The sequence below is a fragment of the Abramis brama genome (genome assembly GCF_963993115.1).
Source record: "Abramis brama genome assembly, chromosome: 2".
Taxonomy (NCBI): domain Eukaryota; kingdom Metazoa; phylum Chordata; class Actinopteri; order Cypriniformes; family Leuciscidae; genus Abramis; species Abramis brama.
Genome location: NC_139964.1, coordinates 31,205,457 through 31,221,254, shown reverse-complemented (window position 1 = coordinate 31,221,254; position 15,798 = coordinate 31,205,457). Strand labels below are relative to the sequence as shown.

At 35.3% G+C, this 15,798-nt stretch overlaps 2 protein-coding genes across 2 annotated transcripts in view; one reads left to right on the top strand and one right to left on the bottom strand.

Moving 5' to 3' along the window:
- The window catches only part of neurl1aa (neuralized E3 ubiquitin protein ligase 1Aa), a 78,421-nt gene extending 67,627 nt beyond the window's left edge, over positions 1–10,794 (bottom strand). The window contains exon 1 of the mRNA XM_084096484.1: positions 10,223–10,794. Coding sequence (XP_083952610.1) covers positions 10,223–10,304 — 82 coding nt within the window. The 5' untranslated portion in view covers positions 10,305–10,794. The remainder of the gene's footprint in view (positions 1–10,222) is intronic.
- A 2,356-nt stretch (positions 10,795–13,150) lies between these two features.
- The window catches only part of cfap58 (cilia and flagella associated protein 58), a gene marked incomplete at its 5' end in the record, with an annotated part of 117,061 nt that continues 114,413 nt past the window's right edge, over positions 13,151–15,798 (top strand). Inside the window, 3 exons of the mRNA XM_084106641.1 lie at positions 13,151–13,159; positions 15,153–15,413; positions 15,578–15,726. Of these exons, the coding sequence (XP_083962767.1) occupies positions 13,151–13,159; positions 15,153–15,413; positions 15,578–15,726 (419 nt within the window). The remainder of the gene's footprint in view (positions 13,160–15,152; positions 15,414–15,577; positions 15,727–15,798) is intronic.

The following is a 15,798-nucleotide window of genomic DNA, read 5'->3' as shown; positions in this document are numbered from 1 at the left end:
TCAGATTTGGACTTTATAACTCAGTCAAAAAAAGGTCAGAATTGCGAGTTTATATCTTGCAATTCTGACTTTATAACTCGCAAATACAAGTTTATATCTCGCAATTCTGCAAAATAAATCCTAATTGTGAGATAAAAAGTCGTGATTACCTTTTTTATTTTTTTATTCAGTGGTGGAAACAAGCTTACGTTGAAAACACAGTTGCTTGTCCAATTTTATTTTTCATTTTAAATCTCAAATTTCTTACATTACCGTAAATACTGAACAGAAAATTGCCACAAAATGGCATCCATGACGAAAAAAATCATTCTTGGTGGACATCCTGTCGCTCTTGTTGGTCTGGCCAAAGATTTTCATCAACATCACATCTGATGTTTTCCCTTGCGATGCACCGGGGCAAAAAAAACTCCTTTGATTTAGGAATGGGGAGTATGGTACTCCATTGTTATCCTTTAAAGGTCCCGTTCTTCGTGATCCCATGTTTCAAACTTTAGTTAGTGTGTAATGTTGCTGTTAGAGCATAAATAATATCTGTAAAATTATAAAGCTCAAAGTTCAATGCCAAGCGAGATATTTTATTTAACAGAAGTCGCCTACATCAAACGGCCCGTTTGGACTACATCCCTCTACTTCCTTCTTTAATGACGTCAGTAGAACAGTTTTTTGACTAACCTCCGCCCACAGGAATGCTCCCTCAACTCTACCGAAATTCGTTTATGTACTTGTGCACTTCTTATAACTTACTGTGTTTACTCAGCTCTTACGGTGATTTTCTGAAGTAAAACTGACACTTCATCTTTTGTGTGATGTACAATAAACTTTATTAAACTCATCAGTATATGTTTGATCATCATTCAGACAGCAGACTTGTAGGCTATTAATAAATAATGGATACATACAAGCAGCAGATGACAAATACGTTATAATAACCGCAATTAAACTACTAAACTATACCTGTTTCATCTCTATACAGCACTCTGACTCTGTAGGCATTATTGTCCGACTCGAAATGAACACTGTTACTGAGAGTTTCTGATATTATCATCATTCCGTGAGATGAAATTGTCCTGAGACTGAGCGCGAGCTCGTGAAGCTCCGCCCCCTGGGTCGTCCAGCAGCAGCTCATTTGCATTTAAAGGGCACACACTAAAACAGCACGTTTTTCTGAGCCCCAAAAAATGACAATTTAAACATGCTGTAAAAAATGATCTGTTTGGTATTTTGAGCTGAAACTTCACATACACACTCTGGGGACATCAGAGACTTATTTTACATCTTGTGAAAAGGGGCATAATACGGGACCTTTAATGTGCAGCAGACCATTCCCTAACAATATTGGTTTGATGGAAACTGACATTATCCCAGACAACAACATAAATTGGCAAATCTGGTCTAACTAAACCTTTCTTGTTCTGGTTAAGGAAGGCCAGGAGAAGTTGGGTGTTATAGGGCCCAATGTGTGGAATATGTGTGCTCACACCATTCTCTGAAATGGCACCACATTGTAATATTGCCCCACGTTGGCCTGATGTGACAATTATGGCTCGGATTCCAATGAGACTGCAGCCACGTCTCCGGCCTTTGGCCAGATTGAACCTAGCCTCATCCACAAAAACAAGACTGGGTTGTTTCATGTCCTTCTAACTTCATTGTTCTCTATAAAGTAACAGAAACATAATCAAATTAATTTTACATAGCTTATTCTAGGCAGTTTAGTAAATGTTTTCTGTGCTTATGGGTATCTAAAACTTAAAGAAATAAATACAGGCATCTTAGAAGTACAGTACAATATACCGAACACCAATAGTTTACCTGGACATACTGTTACTGCAACCCATTCACTATTCCTCTCAAATGGCAGCTTGTAGAGTTGTTTCATCGCTGTCTATACTGACAGAATTTATATTAACTTTTCTAATTCTACCTCTTCCTCTATTATGTTTTCCCCTAACACCACCACATCTTCTTACATGTCTTCTTACATGTTACTGCAACCCATTCACTATTCCTCTCAAATGGCAGCTTGTAGAGTTGTTTCATCGCTGTCTATACTGACAGAATTTATATTAACTTTTCTAATTCTACCTCTTCCTCTATTATGTTTTCCCCTAACACCACCACATCTTCTTACATGTCTTCTTACATGTCTTCCTGATTGATCATTTGCCAATATAGCAGACATTACAAACATTCCATGTCAGATACTTATGGAATATTTGATGTGTGACTGATTTTGATAACTGAATGGATCATTTTGCATGTGATGGCTTACACGATGAAATAATATTTAGAAGTTGTGGAGAGTTTCACTGAGAATCAATCAACTCATCAGTTTTGATCAACAATGCATTTAGTTATAGTGCAAATTGTAGAGTACTTACTCTTTTGCTCACATGCCAAAACACCTTTTGGCATCACAATTGGCTTAAATCAATAAGAAATTCAAATCTAATGTGAACAAGAGACGAATTGTTCAGAGAACTTATTGTTTTGAAAAAAATAAATCAAATAAATCTCATTCGAGAATTGAGCCAAATCGATTGAGAAAAACTGTAAAATTTCAGTTAGTGGAAACTTTTTTTAGTTCAACATCAACAAAATTACTTAAACTTTAACTAAAAAATATTAATTATAATTCAAATCTAATTTATTTATTTTTGATTGATTGATTGATTCAATCATTCATTGATTTATTCGTTCATTTCTTATTTAATTTACGTTTTAAAATTTCTACATTTTGTGGGCAAAATATAATACTAATACTTAATATTCAATACTTTTTGTATTAAATACACAATTATGACCCAGTCTTTCTCGTTCTTAGTCAGTTAATTGTACTTTTAGTACATAGCTAATATTCCTTCTACCAAAAGATAGCAGATTTGTTGTCGTCCGTGAATTATGAAGAAAAATGTAAGAAAAACTGAAAGATGCAGCATCCGCGCCAATAGCATATTTCCAAAATTACTTGGTGCACCTTTTAAGTGCCATTCATCAAATACGGCCTTGAGAGAGAAATCACTGCGGGTCAGGCATAGATCACAGCATTCCAGTCTCAGTTTCAAAACTCTAAATGCTAAACAACTGCTATGCAATCACTAAACAAACATCATTTCCTTAATGAGGAAATCTAGGAGAAGGTCAAACTGGGAGTGAGTTGAAATGATCCTGTTTACAGTTGAGCAACCTGGATGAGGGCATTTTGGATGAAGTCAAATTCAGGTTAGCCATGTGTGTTGCAAGATTTCAGCTCATGAGCTTAGTGGAAATGTTAAATGTTCCCATCAACGGCCTTGGTCTGCACAATCAGGTCTGCTGATTAATAGTCCTGAGCTGCCAATAGATCTGGGGGCTGTTTTCTTTTGGATAAAAAACACCTTGTTCTTAGATGAGAACATTATTCAAGAATACCTGCAGAGTTATTCTGTAACTAAACAACTCGGACCATGTACACAAAGAGAGAGCAATGGGACACTTAATATAGGTTCATCCATCAATAATGGTGCTTGCTAATGAAATGCTTTATGACCAGCATACTTAGCAAGCGTTGCACAGGTAAGTATCACTCACATTTTGTTCTTTATTTACAATAAAATCTAAACTCTTATAATTTCTATATAAAATACGCACTTATAAAACCATTTAGGGGTTCTCATCATGGTATAATTTTATGAATTTAGATAATAAATTATTTTTTTTATTCATTTTTAATTTAAATCTAACAGCTTGTATCACCAGAACAAAAGCTAATCCATTAAATATGAAAGTATTATGCACTCATTTAAGACATTTCTCCTTATCTAGAACCTTTTTGGCATTTCAAAATTGATTCAAGAACCCTATTCTACATAGAACCCCCTTTCTTTCTTTCTTTCTTTCTTTCTTTCTTTCTTTCTTTCTTTCTTTCTTTCTTTCTTTCTTTCTTTCTTTCTTTCTTTCTTTCTTTCTTTCTTTCCATGCAATGAAAATCAATGGGGTCCAATGTTGTTTGGAAAGTAATGCAGGTTTGAAACGATATGAGGATGAGGAAATGATGAAATTTTACAATTTCAATTTTACAATTTCAATTTTACAATTTCAATTTTACAATTTCAATTTTACAATTACAATTTCCGCAAACCCAAGTACTCAAAATATTTAATTGTTTTGAGTAAGGCTAACTTAAATTTGTTCAATCAAATTAACTTTTATGAGTATTCAGAACTTTCTTTTTCTTTTGAGTTAAAAAAACAGACACATTTTAAGTAATCTGATTTGTTTCATCGTTTTGAGTTTTATGAACTTGTTTCTTTTAATTTAAACAAACTTAAATTTAACTGAAACTGGGCTCGGATTTGTATTTCTAATTAAAAGGTATGAGTACAAAATAAAAAATCTGCAAGTTCTTCTTACTTACACTGAATTGTGAATTACACTGAATGTACTGAATTTATTGTTGATGTAACTGATTACCTAATTTTTTTTATTTTTTTTTGCCAACTTATTCGGGTTTACAGTGTTTCCATTTTGAGATACTCTGTATTAAACCATGCTTTCAGAGTTCAGATCAGTTAAATTGCCTTGCATAGGAGACATTTCACATAACAGGCAATTGTGTGCACCTTTTCAATGCTTAATAAACCACAAAAAGCCTTTGAGCTATTAACAACTCTCTGTGAGTCTGACCTTTTTAATTTGTCTGAGGCATATCAGGCAGCTGTCAGAAATGAGCCGTGAGCCATTATTCATTCAGTTCACAGCAGACTACTGTGATTTTGACTACTGTGAGCAGACTCTCTCTCTCTCTCTCTCTCTCTCTCTCTCTGTTAAATAGTGACTTCCAATGTACCGGAACTAAACTGTTGATCCCAAAGGGAAACCTCTGGCTGTGAATATCTTTACATTTTATAGTGTTGGTTTGTGTCTGTATGTGAATGCCCTCTATGCAAATGTGAATGCAAATGTGTGTGTGGGCTTGTACAGCATGTTGAAAAAGCAATCTGTAAAATAATCTCCCTGATGGCCTCCTTCTGCCTTTCAAGCTTTGATTTGAATCACATGATGCATGGATGCAACATACAATGAGTGAGTTTTGCCAGCATGAGGTCAGATATAGAAACCAAGTGATCAACAAAATGTCACGTTGCCTGTCCTGTTCACTGTAGCGGCTGATTAGAGACAGCTTTTTATCGTTTGCCACTTTATCGCATTGTGCCTGGTTGAGAAGACTTTCTCAGTTACAAATTGTATGGAATTAAAGAATTAGTAAATTGGAATAACAAATGAAATATGATTCATCAGGCCTTGAATGTTATTTGCATTGCATTTTATGTTTTGCCCTCCACAATAAAACCTACAGAGCATTCATAAAACTAAGCATTTAAATATAATCTGACTAAGAGATTATTGGGAGATATTAAGTGACAACTGATAGTTTATGCAAGTAGTCTGCTATACTGTAATAATGATTGGATTGATTTACATTAGAATTTCATATTACTTTATGGCCATCAGCAACTGTACCAAATTGCACATTTTTGCTTACTCTGGGCCTCTGAATAAAATTAAGGAGTATGAGCTCCATATTCTCCTATATCATACATACAGGCCAACAGCCTGATGGATCAAATATGGTACTCTATAAAAACACATATGCAAATTTATTGTATTAATTTATTTTTTATTTTGTCTAAAGGCTCAATAAACTGTTCCATTTTCAAAGATTGGATTTTTCAGACTATTATTTCATACTTCAGGCTTTACAGGGTTAATTGTATTTTTCTCTCTGGTTTACCCCTTGAAACCTAATGTCATGTCTTAAAACATGTACTGCTGTTTTTGTGTTAAGACTCTTATTTTGAAGTTTATTTCATTCTGTTGTTCCTGGCTTTTCTTTTCCTAGTTCCTGTTTTCTTGGTTTCCTATGTCTAAAGCAGGACCGTTTACAAGACACAGTTTTGAACTTAAAACTTTTTATGTGTTTTGGCCGTTCATTTACATGACAATTTTTTTGGGGGGGGCCTGAAAAAATGAAATGAAGTTTTTGAATACCGTTAACTACAAAGAACTTGAATTTGTGAAAACGGTGATGTAATGCCCATGCATAGAGTGGTGCAGGTATGACACCACTTTGAAGGCCAAAACGCTTTTACAACTCGTTATGGTTATAATTGTGCTCTTATAATCTATTCTAACTCAAACGTTCTAGGAAAATGTTTTAGATAAAAACTGAAAGAGTTGTGGGAAGCTTAGTGATGGTGATGTTGAAGTCATGGGACCGTGGTGTCGTTCGTTTAAAACCTACCTTTAGCTTTTTACTTCTGGCAGCTGCATTTAGGCTTAAAAAATGTATAAAAGGTGCGTTCATGTATGTGATAATTATCTTGATGGACAAAAACGTGCAAATATTCTAAACTTTTGTTGATCATAGAGCTTGTTTTTAGCGATAATCCAAAAAGCCTATGGGAAAATCCTATTGGGTTTTTGTCGAGGGAACCAGTGTGACGCTAACTGCCGGTTGGCCTACAGTGTGACGTTATACCTGCATCACTCTATTATGTGTTCAGGCGTGTTCTTTACAAAGTAACATCGCCAACTACTGGCCTGGCATGAATAATACAGAATAATAACATTGCGCATTACCGTTTCATGCCGAATTTAATAAAATTTAGGGTAACCTAAAAAATACTAAAGAGTGGTATGTATAGGCTATGCCCTCCCTCCCACACATCTGAGTCTAAATAAGCATGTAATCATGAATTGACAAAAACATACATCCATGTATGACATGAGCAGAGATGCAGACATTGACACACACACAAATCTCCCCTTCTCCCTCAACGCTCATCTTTTCTGGACTGTGCTCCTGTTTTCACATCCCCTCCCTTCATAAAATCATGAATCATCTCATATCTCGCTCTTATATATACTTCATTTTCAGAAACACATTTAGACCAAATTACATAAAAATCATTCTAAGCGCAACATGTTGTGGTGAGTCATTTGGCCAGAAATATAGTTTCTCAGTCTTGATGTCACTGATGTCAGTGGGGAAAATTGGTATGGAAATGAAACATTTTATCCTTATCATTTATGATGAGACACAAACTGGCTTGAAGTGTTACATCTCTCCTTTAGAGAAAAGGAAATTGGTTATTTAAGTTGAACCAGTGACAGCATGAGTGGAATAAGAAGGAGGCGGGGATGTTTCCGTGCCATTACAGGACAAAATTAAACATCGCAGGTTTCATCTCAGTTCAAAGTAACAATTAGTTCCAGCCTATAATCTTGTATGCTACATTTCTGGTGCAAAACAAGTGGCACAAAGACACAAATACTGTATATAAACCTAACCTTCCTCCTGTTATCTTATAACACTGAGGGACAATCGCCATGGTAACGGTTTACATGCTATGCCCAGTTGTCAAGGAGATCTCGTCTGACAGGATAATGGGTTCCACTGTCCCTTCTGCCTCTCGTTACAATTCATCACAAGAGCACACGCATGCAAACACTAAATCAGGAAATTTGTCGGCAAATGACCTGGCTATTTACTTTAGCAGTTTAATAACGCGTGTTTCCTGATAAACACCTAACATGGATGGTTTCCTGGAGGAAAAAGCGTTTTGATTCACCTATGGTGTAATCTGTGCACTAATAATATCTCTGGAAAAAAATAATTTCTTTGTGCTTTGCTGTTAAGAGAGAGAGAGAGAGAGAGAGAGAGAGAGAGAGAGAGAGAGAGAGAGAGAGAGAGAGAGAGAGAAAACGGGTTATGTGCTCTCATGCTCGTTTTATATCAATTACAAATCATTAAATTTACAATTCGTTTGTATCACCCTTTGATTGTTGTTGCTGGCCCTTCGGTGCAATCTGTAAATGCACCGGAGTGCCTTGTCAATGCTGCAGATAATTAAAGCCCCCATCAGCATGTCTTTATTTGAATATAATGACTTTTTTTTGCTAATGAGGGACGCAATTATATCCGCACTGGCATAATCTTCATAATTATCTGTTATGCATGAATCAGAAGAGCTTTGAAACAGAACAGAATCTCCAAAATTACCTCCATCGCTGCAAACGTCCTACGCAGTTGGAGAGGAGTTCAAGGGCTGGCAAAGTGTTGGCTTACATAAAATAATGTTTCTGAAGGACATTCAGTCAGAGAAAGTGAGACCATTAAACTTTTCAGCTGGTGAACTGGGCCTGGCTGAACTTCCGGCACAGACAGAGAAAATGGGCCGTCCTAATAACTCGGACTCTTGAATTGGTCGCATAATTTATAACTTGGATCACACTGTACTGTACAGTGATGATCATTCACACAGTACAGCAGTACAGTATGTATTTACATAAGTAAAAGCTGAGTAATGTTAATGAACATGATGTCCTTAGTGTTTAATTATTTTGCAGAGCTGCTCATAATTGTGCATCGTTATTATTATGACTGTAATAATTAATCATAGTATTGTGTACCATGAGTGAACACTGTACAGTTTCACCCATTAGAACTGCTGATGAATGCAGCACAAGTGCAGTGTAAAAAAAAATTGTTTCAACTTTAAATAGTAAGTATTCATGCCGCCTTAAAATTTTAAGTTTAGTCAACTCAAATATACAAGTTGTCACTTTTTCAATATGACTAAACTTAAAATTTTCTTACACAAGGTTCTTAAAAACTGTATTTTTGTTGTTTTAACTTAAAAAAAGTGTTTGTTCTGCCTTAAAATTTCAAGTTTAGTCAACTTGAAATATGAAAGTGAAAAAGTGACAACTTGGATATTTGAGTTGACTAAACTTAAAATTTGAGGCAAAGCGAACACATTATTTTTTAGGTTAAAACAACAATTTGTTTTTACAGTGGCCTATCCGAGCGCTGTCTTTCAGCACCTACATGAATTCATTCAGAATTCATGAACAGTTACCATGAGAAACATCATAATCAACACAATTCACAGACAAATAAATAAATAACAATTGCTTTATGGTGCAGAATGTTTAACTTTAAGAAAAAGAAAAGAAAATGTCTTCTCTCCTGAAATTTAAGTGCTGGTTGTTTGTCTAAATCTCTTTAACCTGGAATACACAACACTTTATCTCATTTCTATAATTCACATCCGTTAAAGGATTGTTAGGCTGTCTAAATTTGGAACATTTGCTACCCAGCTATAACAAATTCATGTTCTAAAAACATTTTGGGAACAGTGATTTGCAATGTTCCAGGTTTCTTGTCGTGATTAGAACACTGTTTAAAAGGTTACATTAGGTTTTTGTAACAACGTTCGGGAGGAACACGCTCAAATGATCTACCCAATCAGCATGAGAGGATGCCTACGTATATACACAGCCTACTCAACCATGTTCCTTGACAGTTTTTCTGCATCCCTCCTTTCCTTTCCTCTCCTTTCCTTTCCTTTCCTTTCCTTTCCTTTCCTTTCCTTTCCTTTCCTTTCCTTTCCTTTCCTTTCCTTTCCTTTCCTGTCCCAGTCAGGGATACAGTGGGGGGAACTCTGGTTTCGGGACAAATTCCGGGCTCGGACATCACGCCAAATATGCATAGGCTACTCTTTTACTGATTCTTTTATCTGATTATTTGGTAACACTTCAGTTTGGCCTCCAATTCTCATTATAGTTGCTCATTAGCATGCATATTACTAGGAAATTAGCTGTTTATTAGTAATGCACATATTAATTCCTTATTCTGCATGATCATATTCTACATCCCTTAATCCTACTCAACACCTAAACTTAACAACTACCTTACTAACTATTGATAAGCAGTAATTAGGAGTTTATTGAGGCAAAAATCATTGTTAATAGTTAGTTAATAGTGAGAATTGGACCCTAAGCTAAAGTGTGACCCCCTTCGGTAAACGTTTATTTATAATATTCCAAGAAGGTTAACGTTAACATTCATACAGATAACATCACAAGGATGTTCTAAAAATGTTGTCCTCAGAACGTATCACATATTAATAATGTTATAAGAACATTCTATCAATGTTATTTATTAAAATACAAACAAAACATTGGTAAAAAGTTTGGGAACTTTCCCTGCATGTAATCTGATTAGCTATCTTGGACAACCTATAAGGTGGTAACTGGTCAACTAAAGCTAATAACTGACTTGGAGCAGCTATATCATATTCCAAAATATAGCAATAGTTTAAGTTGGATTTTCCAGCAAGGGACAATATAGAATAGAATAGAATAGAATAGAATAGAATAGAATAGAAATACTAACCTTTGTGTGAGTTTGGAAGTCTTTGAAACCTGTTCGACTGTCCCCTGTGCAGTGCTCTGATTCCGGACACGCTGTTGCCCATGACTGCTGATCTCCAGATGTTGCACTTCGAGCGTCAGGCTCTAATAACTCACCCTTATCGTCCTTCTCTTGGTTTGTTGTTGCTATTATGTCCGTGACAAGTCGGGTGTGAATCGAGTACAGATCCACAAGTTTTTCTCTGCTCGATGAACTGTCATTGAAAAACACATCAGCTGCCCAAACGCGCCCAAGCTGCAGGTGGAGAGACGCGTGTTTGCGCTTCGGGAAAACGCACGACAAGCCACACAGGGAGGTTTGCAATGAACGAAACGGGAATAAATTGGATATTTTATGTAGGTCAGCTCAAAACCGATTTGATTTGCTAACTTTTCTTCATTCAGATATTTGTTTTGTCATCCTCCTTTGGCGAGTTATTCTCCATCGGGGATTTAACGCGCATCTGTCGCCTCTGCTACTTTAGATTAGATCAAATACACAGTCTCAACCATCAGGATAATGCGTCCTCATACTTATATAATCCACTCATCTATAGGCTACAATTTGCCTACTAATGGATGTTTAGTAGGGAAGCCAACCAATCAAAACTTCTGTATATGGACATTATTTACTGCAAGATCAGACTCTAATAGCTCAGGTTGACGCACGAAGTCATGACAATGTGTCACTTATTGGCGTCAGTGACTCAACATTATACTTCAGGAATATACGAACAAAACAAGGAAGATCCAGAATAGGGAACAGCCAAAACATATCGTAACAGTCACACATTTCATAGTGTTCTTATATTTTAAGCTATTGTTTTCAAGTATTGGTGGATTTCAACATGGAATAAAAAAATAAAAATAAAGTAAAGAAACAAATTATCTATTGTTATTATTCAGTGCATTTTGACTTTATTATAAACCAACCAAATAAATAAATATATACATACTATTAGCCTATAAAGGGATATAATAAAATTATTATTAATATATATATATTTTTTTTGTTTGTTTTTTTGAGTGTATTCTAATTTGGAAATATTAGAATATATGCAAAAATGTTTTCTTTTTTATTAATAATAATTTTAATTCTATTTTATTTGGTAATATTTCGAATTTATATAATATAACTGACTATTTTATTGTCTTCAATATAAGGACATAAACTCGAGGAGCCTATTCCAGAAAACACATTTGGACTGGACACAAGTGACTCAACTGATCTCTAGGAACTTCCACACCTTTCATTATGTCATCTGACGTAATTCAGCAGGGCTATGGACAGTGAAGAGCAATTATAAAATGATTAACATAACTTTGCCATCTTATGTAATCGGCATGTTCTTTATCTGAGTACATGTGCAGATTTGTGATGACTCAAAGGATTTGTTTCAGGTAGGATTGATAGGATCTGGCCCTGAATAGATATCACTGTTATAGCCTATAGGGTGAAGTCGGATAGTTTTTGTTTGTGATGCGGCACTGATAAAGTTTTATAATCTCAACCCTTTTTTGTAAACCCTCCTAAATGTAAATATACCAAAATGGCATTGAATATATAAAACATAAATACAGAATATAAAAAAATATAAAACATTTTTACTTCAATTTAAACTTAGGTAGACATAGGTCTATGATCCTTTAAAAAAATAAAAAATAAAAAACCTTAAGGTTTTTAAGCTGGTTTTGGAATGCATTTGAGTACACTGTAAATCAACAACATTATTGTTGGTTTAACTTAAAAAGTAAGTAACCTGGTTACATAAAAATAAAAAAAAATAAAGATTTAATTATTACAATGAAGGAGATTGGTTTAATTAACAGAAACTCAAAATATTATGTTATCTGAACCGCATTAATTATCTAAAATGTTGTGATAAAAAATTATGAAAATATATATAATTTTTCTTTTTACAGTGTAAGTTAGATGGTTTGTTACTGGTCTACAGTGGTCTACCAGTCCGCTATGACCATAAATGTCCAGAAAAGTGCAGCTAGAAAACATGTAAAAGCAACTCAGATAAGTTAACACACCATGTATGTATCCTCATGTCTGTACTGTACAATCAGTAAATGTTAAATGACATGGTTAATGTTAGCTCATAAAAGTTTGATGGTTAATAACCATAATCTATCAGAACATTTTTTTTCATCATCTTTACCATACAGCTAGTAGTACTTACAGCACATCCTTACGTAATGTACCCCATCAACCATCTTTTAAAAAACACTATAAAAGTTTTAAGTAAGTGATTTCTATTCTGTTTATATCATGCTGAAGTTTTATGATCCACTACTATGATGTCAGATGAATTATTTATTTTTTTATAATGACACTGTGTGTCTATTATTAATGACAATTGCCATCTTCCTTTAAATACAGGGCAATTGGTCATACAACTATTTTGTCCCAATTTCTGAACTCACCATATGCTATATAGCAGTGTACATTTATTTTAACGAAATCGATGATTCTGACAGTTTAAAAACACTTCATTTTCACTGCTCCTTATTAAGTTAGACTTTAGCACTGTGTAAAGCTGCCACCTAGTGTAAAGAACAACACATAAACAAAGCCGGATTCATCCACTAAAAAACTTTGATGAACATTACAAGATTTACTCATTATTCTTCATTTCAGCTGTCTTATCGCTGTAAAATATTTTGCAGCGTTGAGAGCGATGTGTCCCGTTACAATCCCTTCGTGAGACAATAGTTGAACCGCGAAGTGCTCAGTGGGTCGCGGTTGTCAGGCAACAAGGACGCGTATCCCCCGGTGACCAAAAAACAGTGTCGTGCTCGTGCGTGTTGTTGAAGCAAAACACCTACTGTATGTGTGTTACAGTTATTAAATACAAAACAACAACATTTTGAGGGTTTTAGAGAGGACTGACAACCGACCGCAATGGAGGAGGTATGTTAAACTGAAACTTTTGCTTTACTGTGGAGTGAAATAGCAAATACTACTAGATTTTAGTTATTATTAGCATCTCAAACACTGAATTCTATTTGTGGGCCCAGTGAGATATCTTTCAAATTTAATGCATTAGCCTACACTATATCCTGAAGCATGTCCGTGTCTCGAGTTGTTAAAATGAAGTGAGGAGTCAACATTAGGCCACAGTCTTCGCTAGATAAAATAACTGCAATTTACGCTAAATAATATATTATTATTTAATACAAGATAAATAAATACAAAAACGTTTACTTTGTCTATTTTATGAAACTTATTTTTTTATGAGCCTTTTCCAGCTTGATAAGACGTTTTTAAGTAACAATGTCAACATCGTTTTAACATTAGCAATGACCGATTTGGTTTATGCTTAGTGAACACAGACAAAGTGTGACACTTAAAGGGACAGTTCTCCCAAATTTGGTCATCATTTACTCACCCTTATATTGTTCCAAACCTGTATACATTTCATTCTTGTGTTGAACACAAAAGAAGATATTTTGTAGAATGTTGGTAACCAGACTGTCGACGGCAGCCATTGACTTCCATAGTAGGAAAAAAAAATACTATGGAAGTCAATGGCTACAGTCAACTGTTACATTCTTCAAATGATCTTCTTTTGTGTTCCGCAGAAGAAAGAAACTCATACAGGTTTGGAACATCTTGAGGGTGAGTAAATTATGTCGTAATAGAGAGCCTAAGTCCCTCCCCTTCCGGTTGACCACCATGGGACCTTACTTCGGAAAAATATTGTATGGTAGTCAATGGCGCGAGACAACAAATATTTTGATCTCGTTTGAATTGTGCCCTGAATTACACATATGATGTTTGTCAATTTAAAATATACATTTTAAAGTCAAGAAAGTCGCAGTTTGATGTAAAACTATTGAGGTATAAGACTGTGAAAATACGTAATTACAGAGACTACAAACCCAAAAGGCGCACGTGTGACGTCATACCTTTTCTCTCAATGAATGAAGCTAACTTTACTGAAGCTAACGTCTGTCTGTTTCTATAGTCTTACGTTATAATCGTAACGTTACGCCGTCATGCCTGAGTGTTTTGTACCAGACTGCACACATACGAGCAACGGATCTTGTGACGTACATAGTGCGAGACGAGAGATGTAGTTCATTGAGCGATTTTCACATAAAACTAAATGTTACTCTTCTGTTTTATGACAAACTGCGACTTTCTCGACTTTCATAATTATCTTTTAAATTGACAAACATCATATGTGTAATTCAGGGCACAGTTCAGAAGGAATAAAAAGATAAGTTGTCTCTCGCCATTGACTACCATACATATTTTTTCCGAAGTAAGGTCCCATGAGCCGGAAGCGGAAGGGAGGGACTTAGGCTCTCTATTTCTGTTTTTGGGAGAACTAGGCTATTCCTTTAAGATTTGCTATTTCAAATGCTATTTAAAAGAACACAAATGGCAAATGATCAGAAAATGTCCCACTTTAACTCTTTATCCTTTTAATAACATAAGTGTAAAACTATTTAATTTCTTTACAGCGTGAATTACAAATTAACCACTAATTACGAGTCTTGGTCAGTTAACAGTTCCTGTAACAGTTCTTCTTTTTTTCACCAATTAAGTGCTGAGAGATCTAAAATGATCATTTGAAAAAATTATTTACCAAAATTGATGTATATGTAGATGGATTAGACAAAGCTCCAGTCTTTGTGTGTGTGTGTGTGTGTGATGGTTTCCCCATGAAGCCTGTGAACACTCCAACATCTGTTTTAAAACCAGCACCTGTTGCCAGCTCTTTGTTCTTTATGTTTGATCATTTCAGTACAACATCAGCAGTGCTAGAGTAGACTTGCAAACTGTTACAAATCTGTAAAGCTCAGACTCACTTCAACTTATTTACAGTGCACTGTCAGCATAAGTTATCAGACAGCATCTAATGATGTCACACTTATGCTTTTGAATACATTTTCAGACCGAGGACAGCACGTTCGAAACCATGGACATAGACACCCAGGAGGTTTTAAATGAGTTATCAGGAGATGAAAAATTCGTGAGGTTTCGTGTGGAATATGAGAAGGTCGCCAAAGCTCTGCAGAAGTCCTACAAGAACGAAAAGAGACTGATGGCCAAATGCAGGGAGCTGAACGCAGAAATCGTGTCCAACTCTGTCAAACTATCCACAGCCAAGAAACTATCTGATGAAGATCAAACCACAATCAGCACCCTTAAAATGGTACATTAGCCGGAAATGACGGCACTCTAAAATGGATGTTGTGTTTATTGTGTCATCAAACTTTAACAAGATGACCTCTGAATGATTTCATCATAACATTAGACTTCTGTTGCCACATCCTTTGCCCTAGAAAATTATCATCTGTGTATTTTACCGTTGATTAGGAAATTGACAAGGCCTGGAAAATGGTTGAAGCTTCAAACGAAAAGTACTTGCAGGCAAAAGAAACAATCCTGAAACTAAAGGAGGAAATAACTAATCTCAAAAAGCTTGATGGAAAAGGAGCTGGAGTCTTCGAGGGCCAAGAATACAGGTAAACAATATTATCCAACTGTACATTTAGTCTATTCTCAGTTTTTATTTTGATTCTGGTAGAATGGAGGCA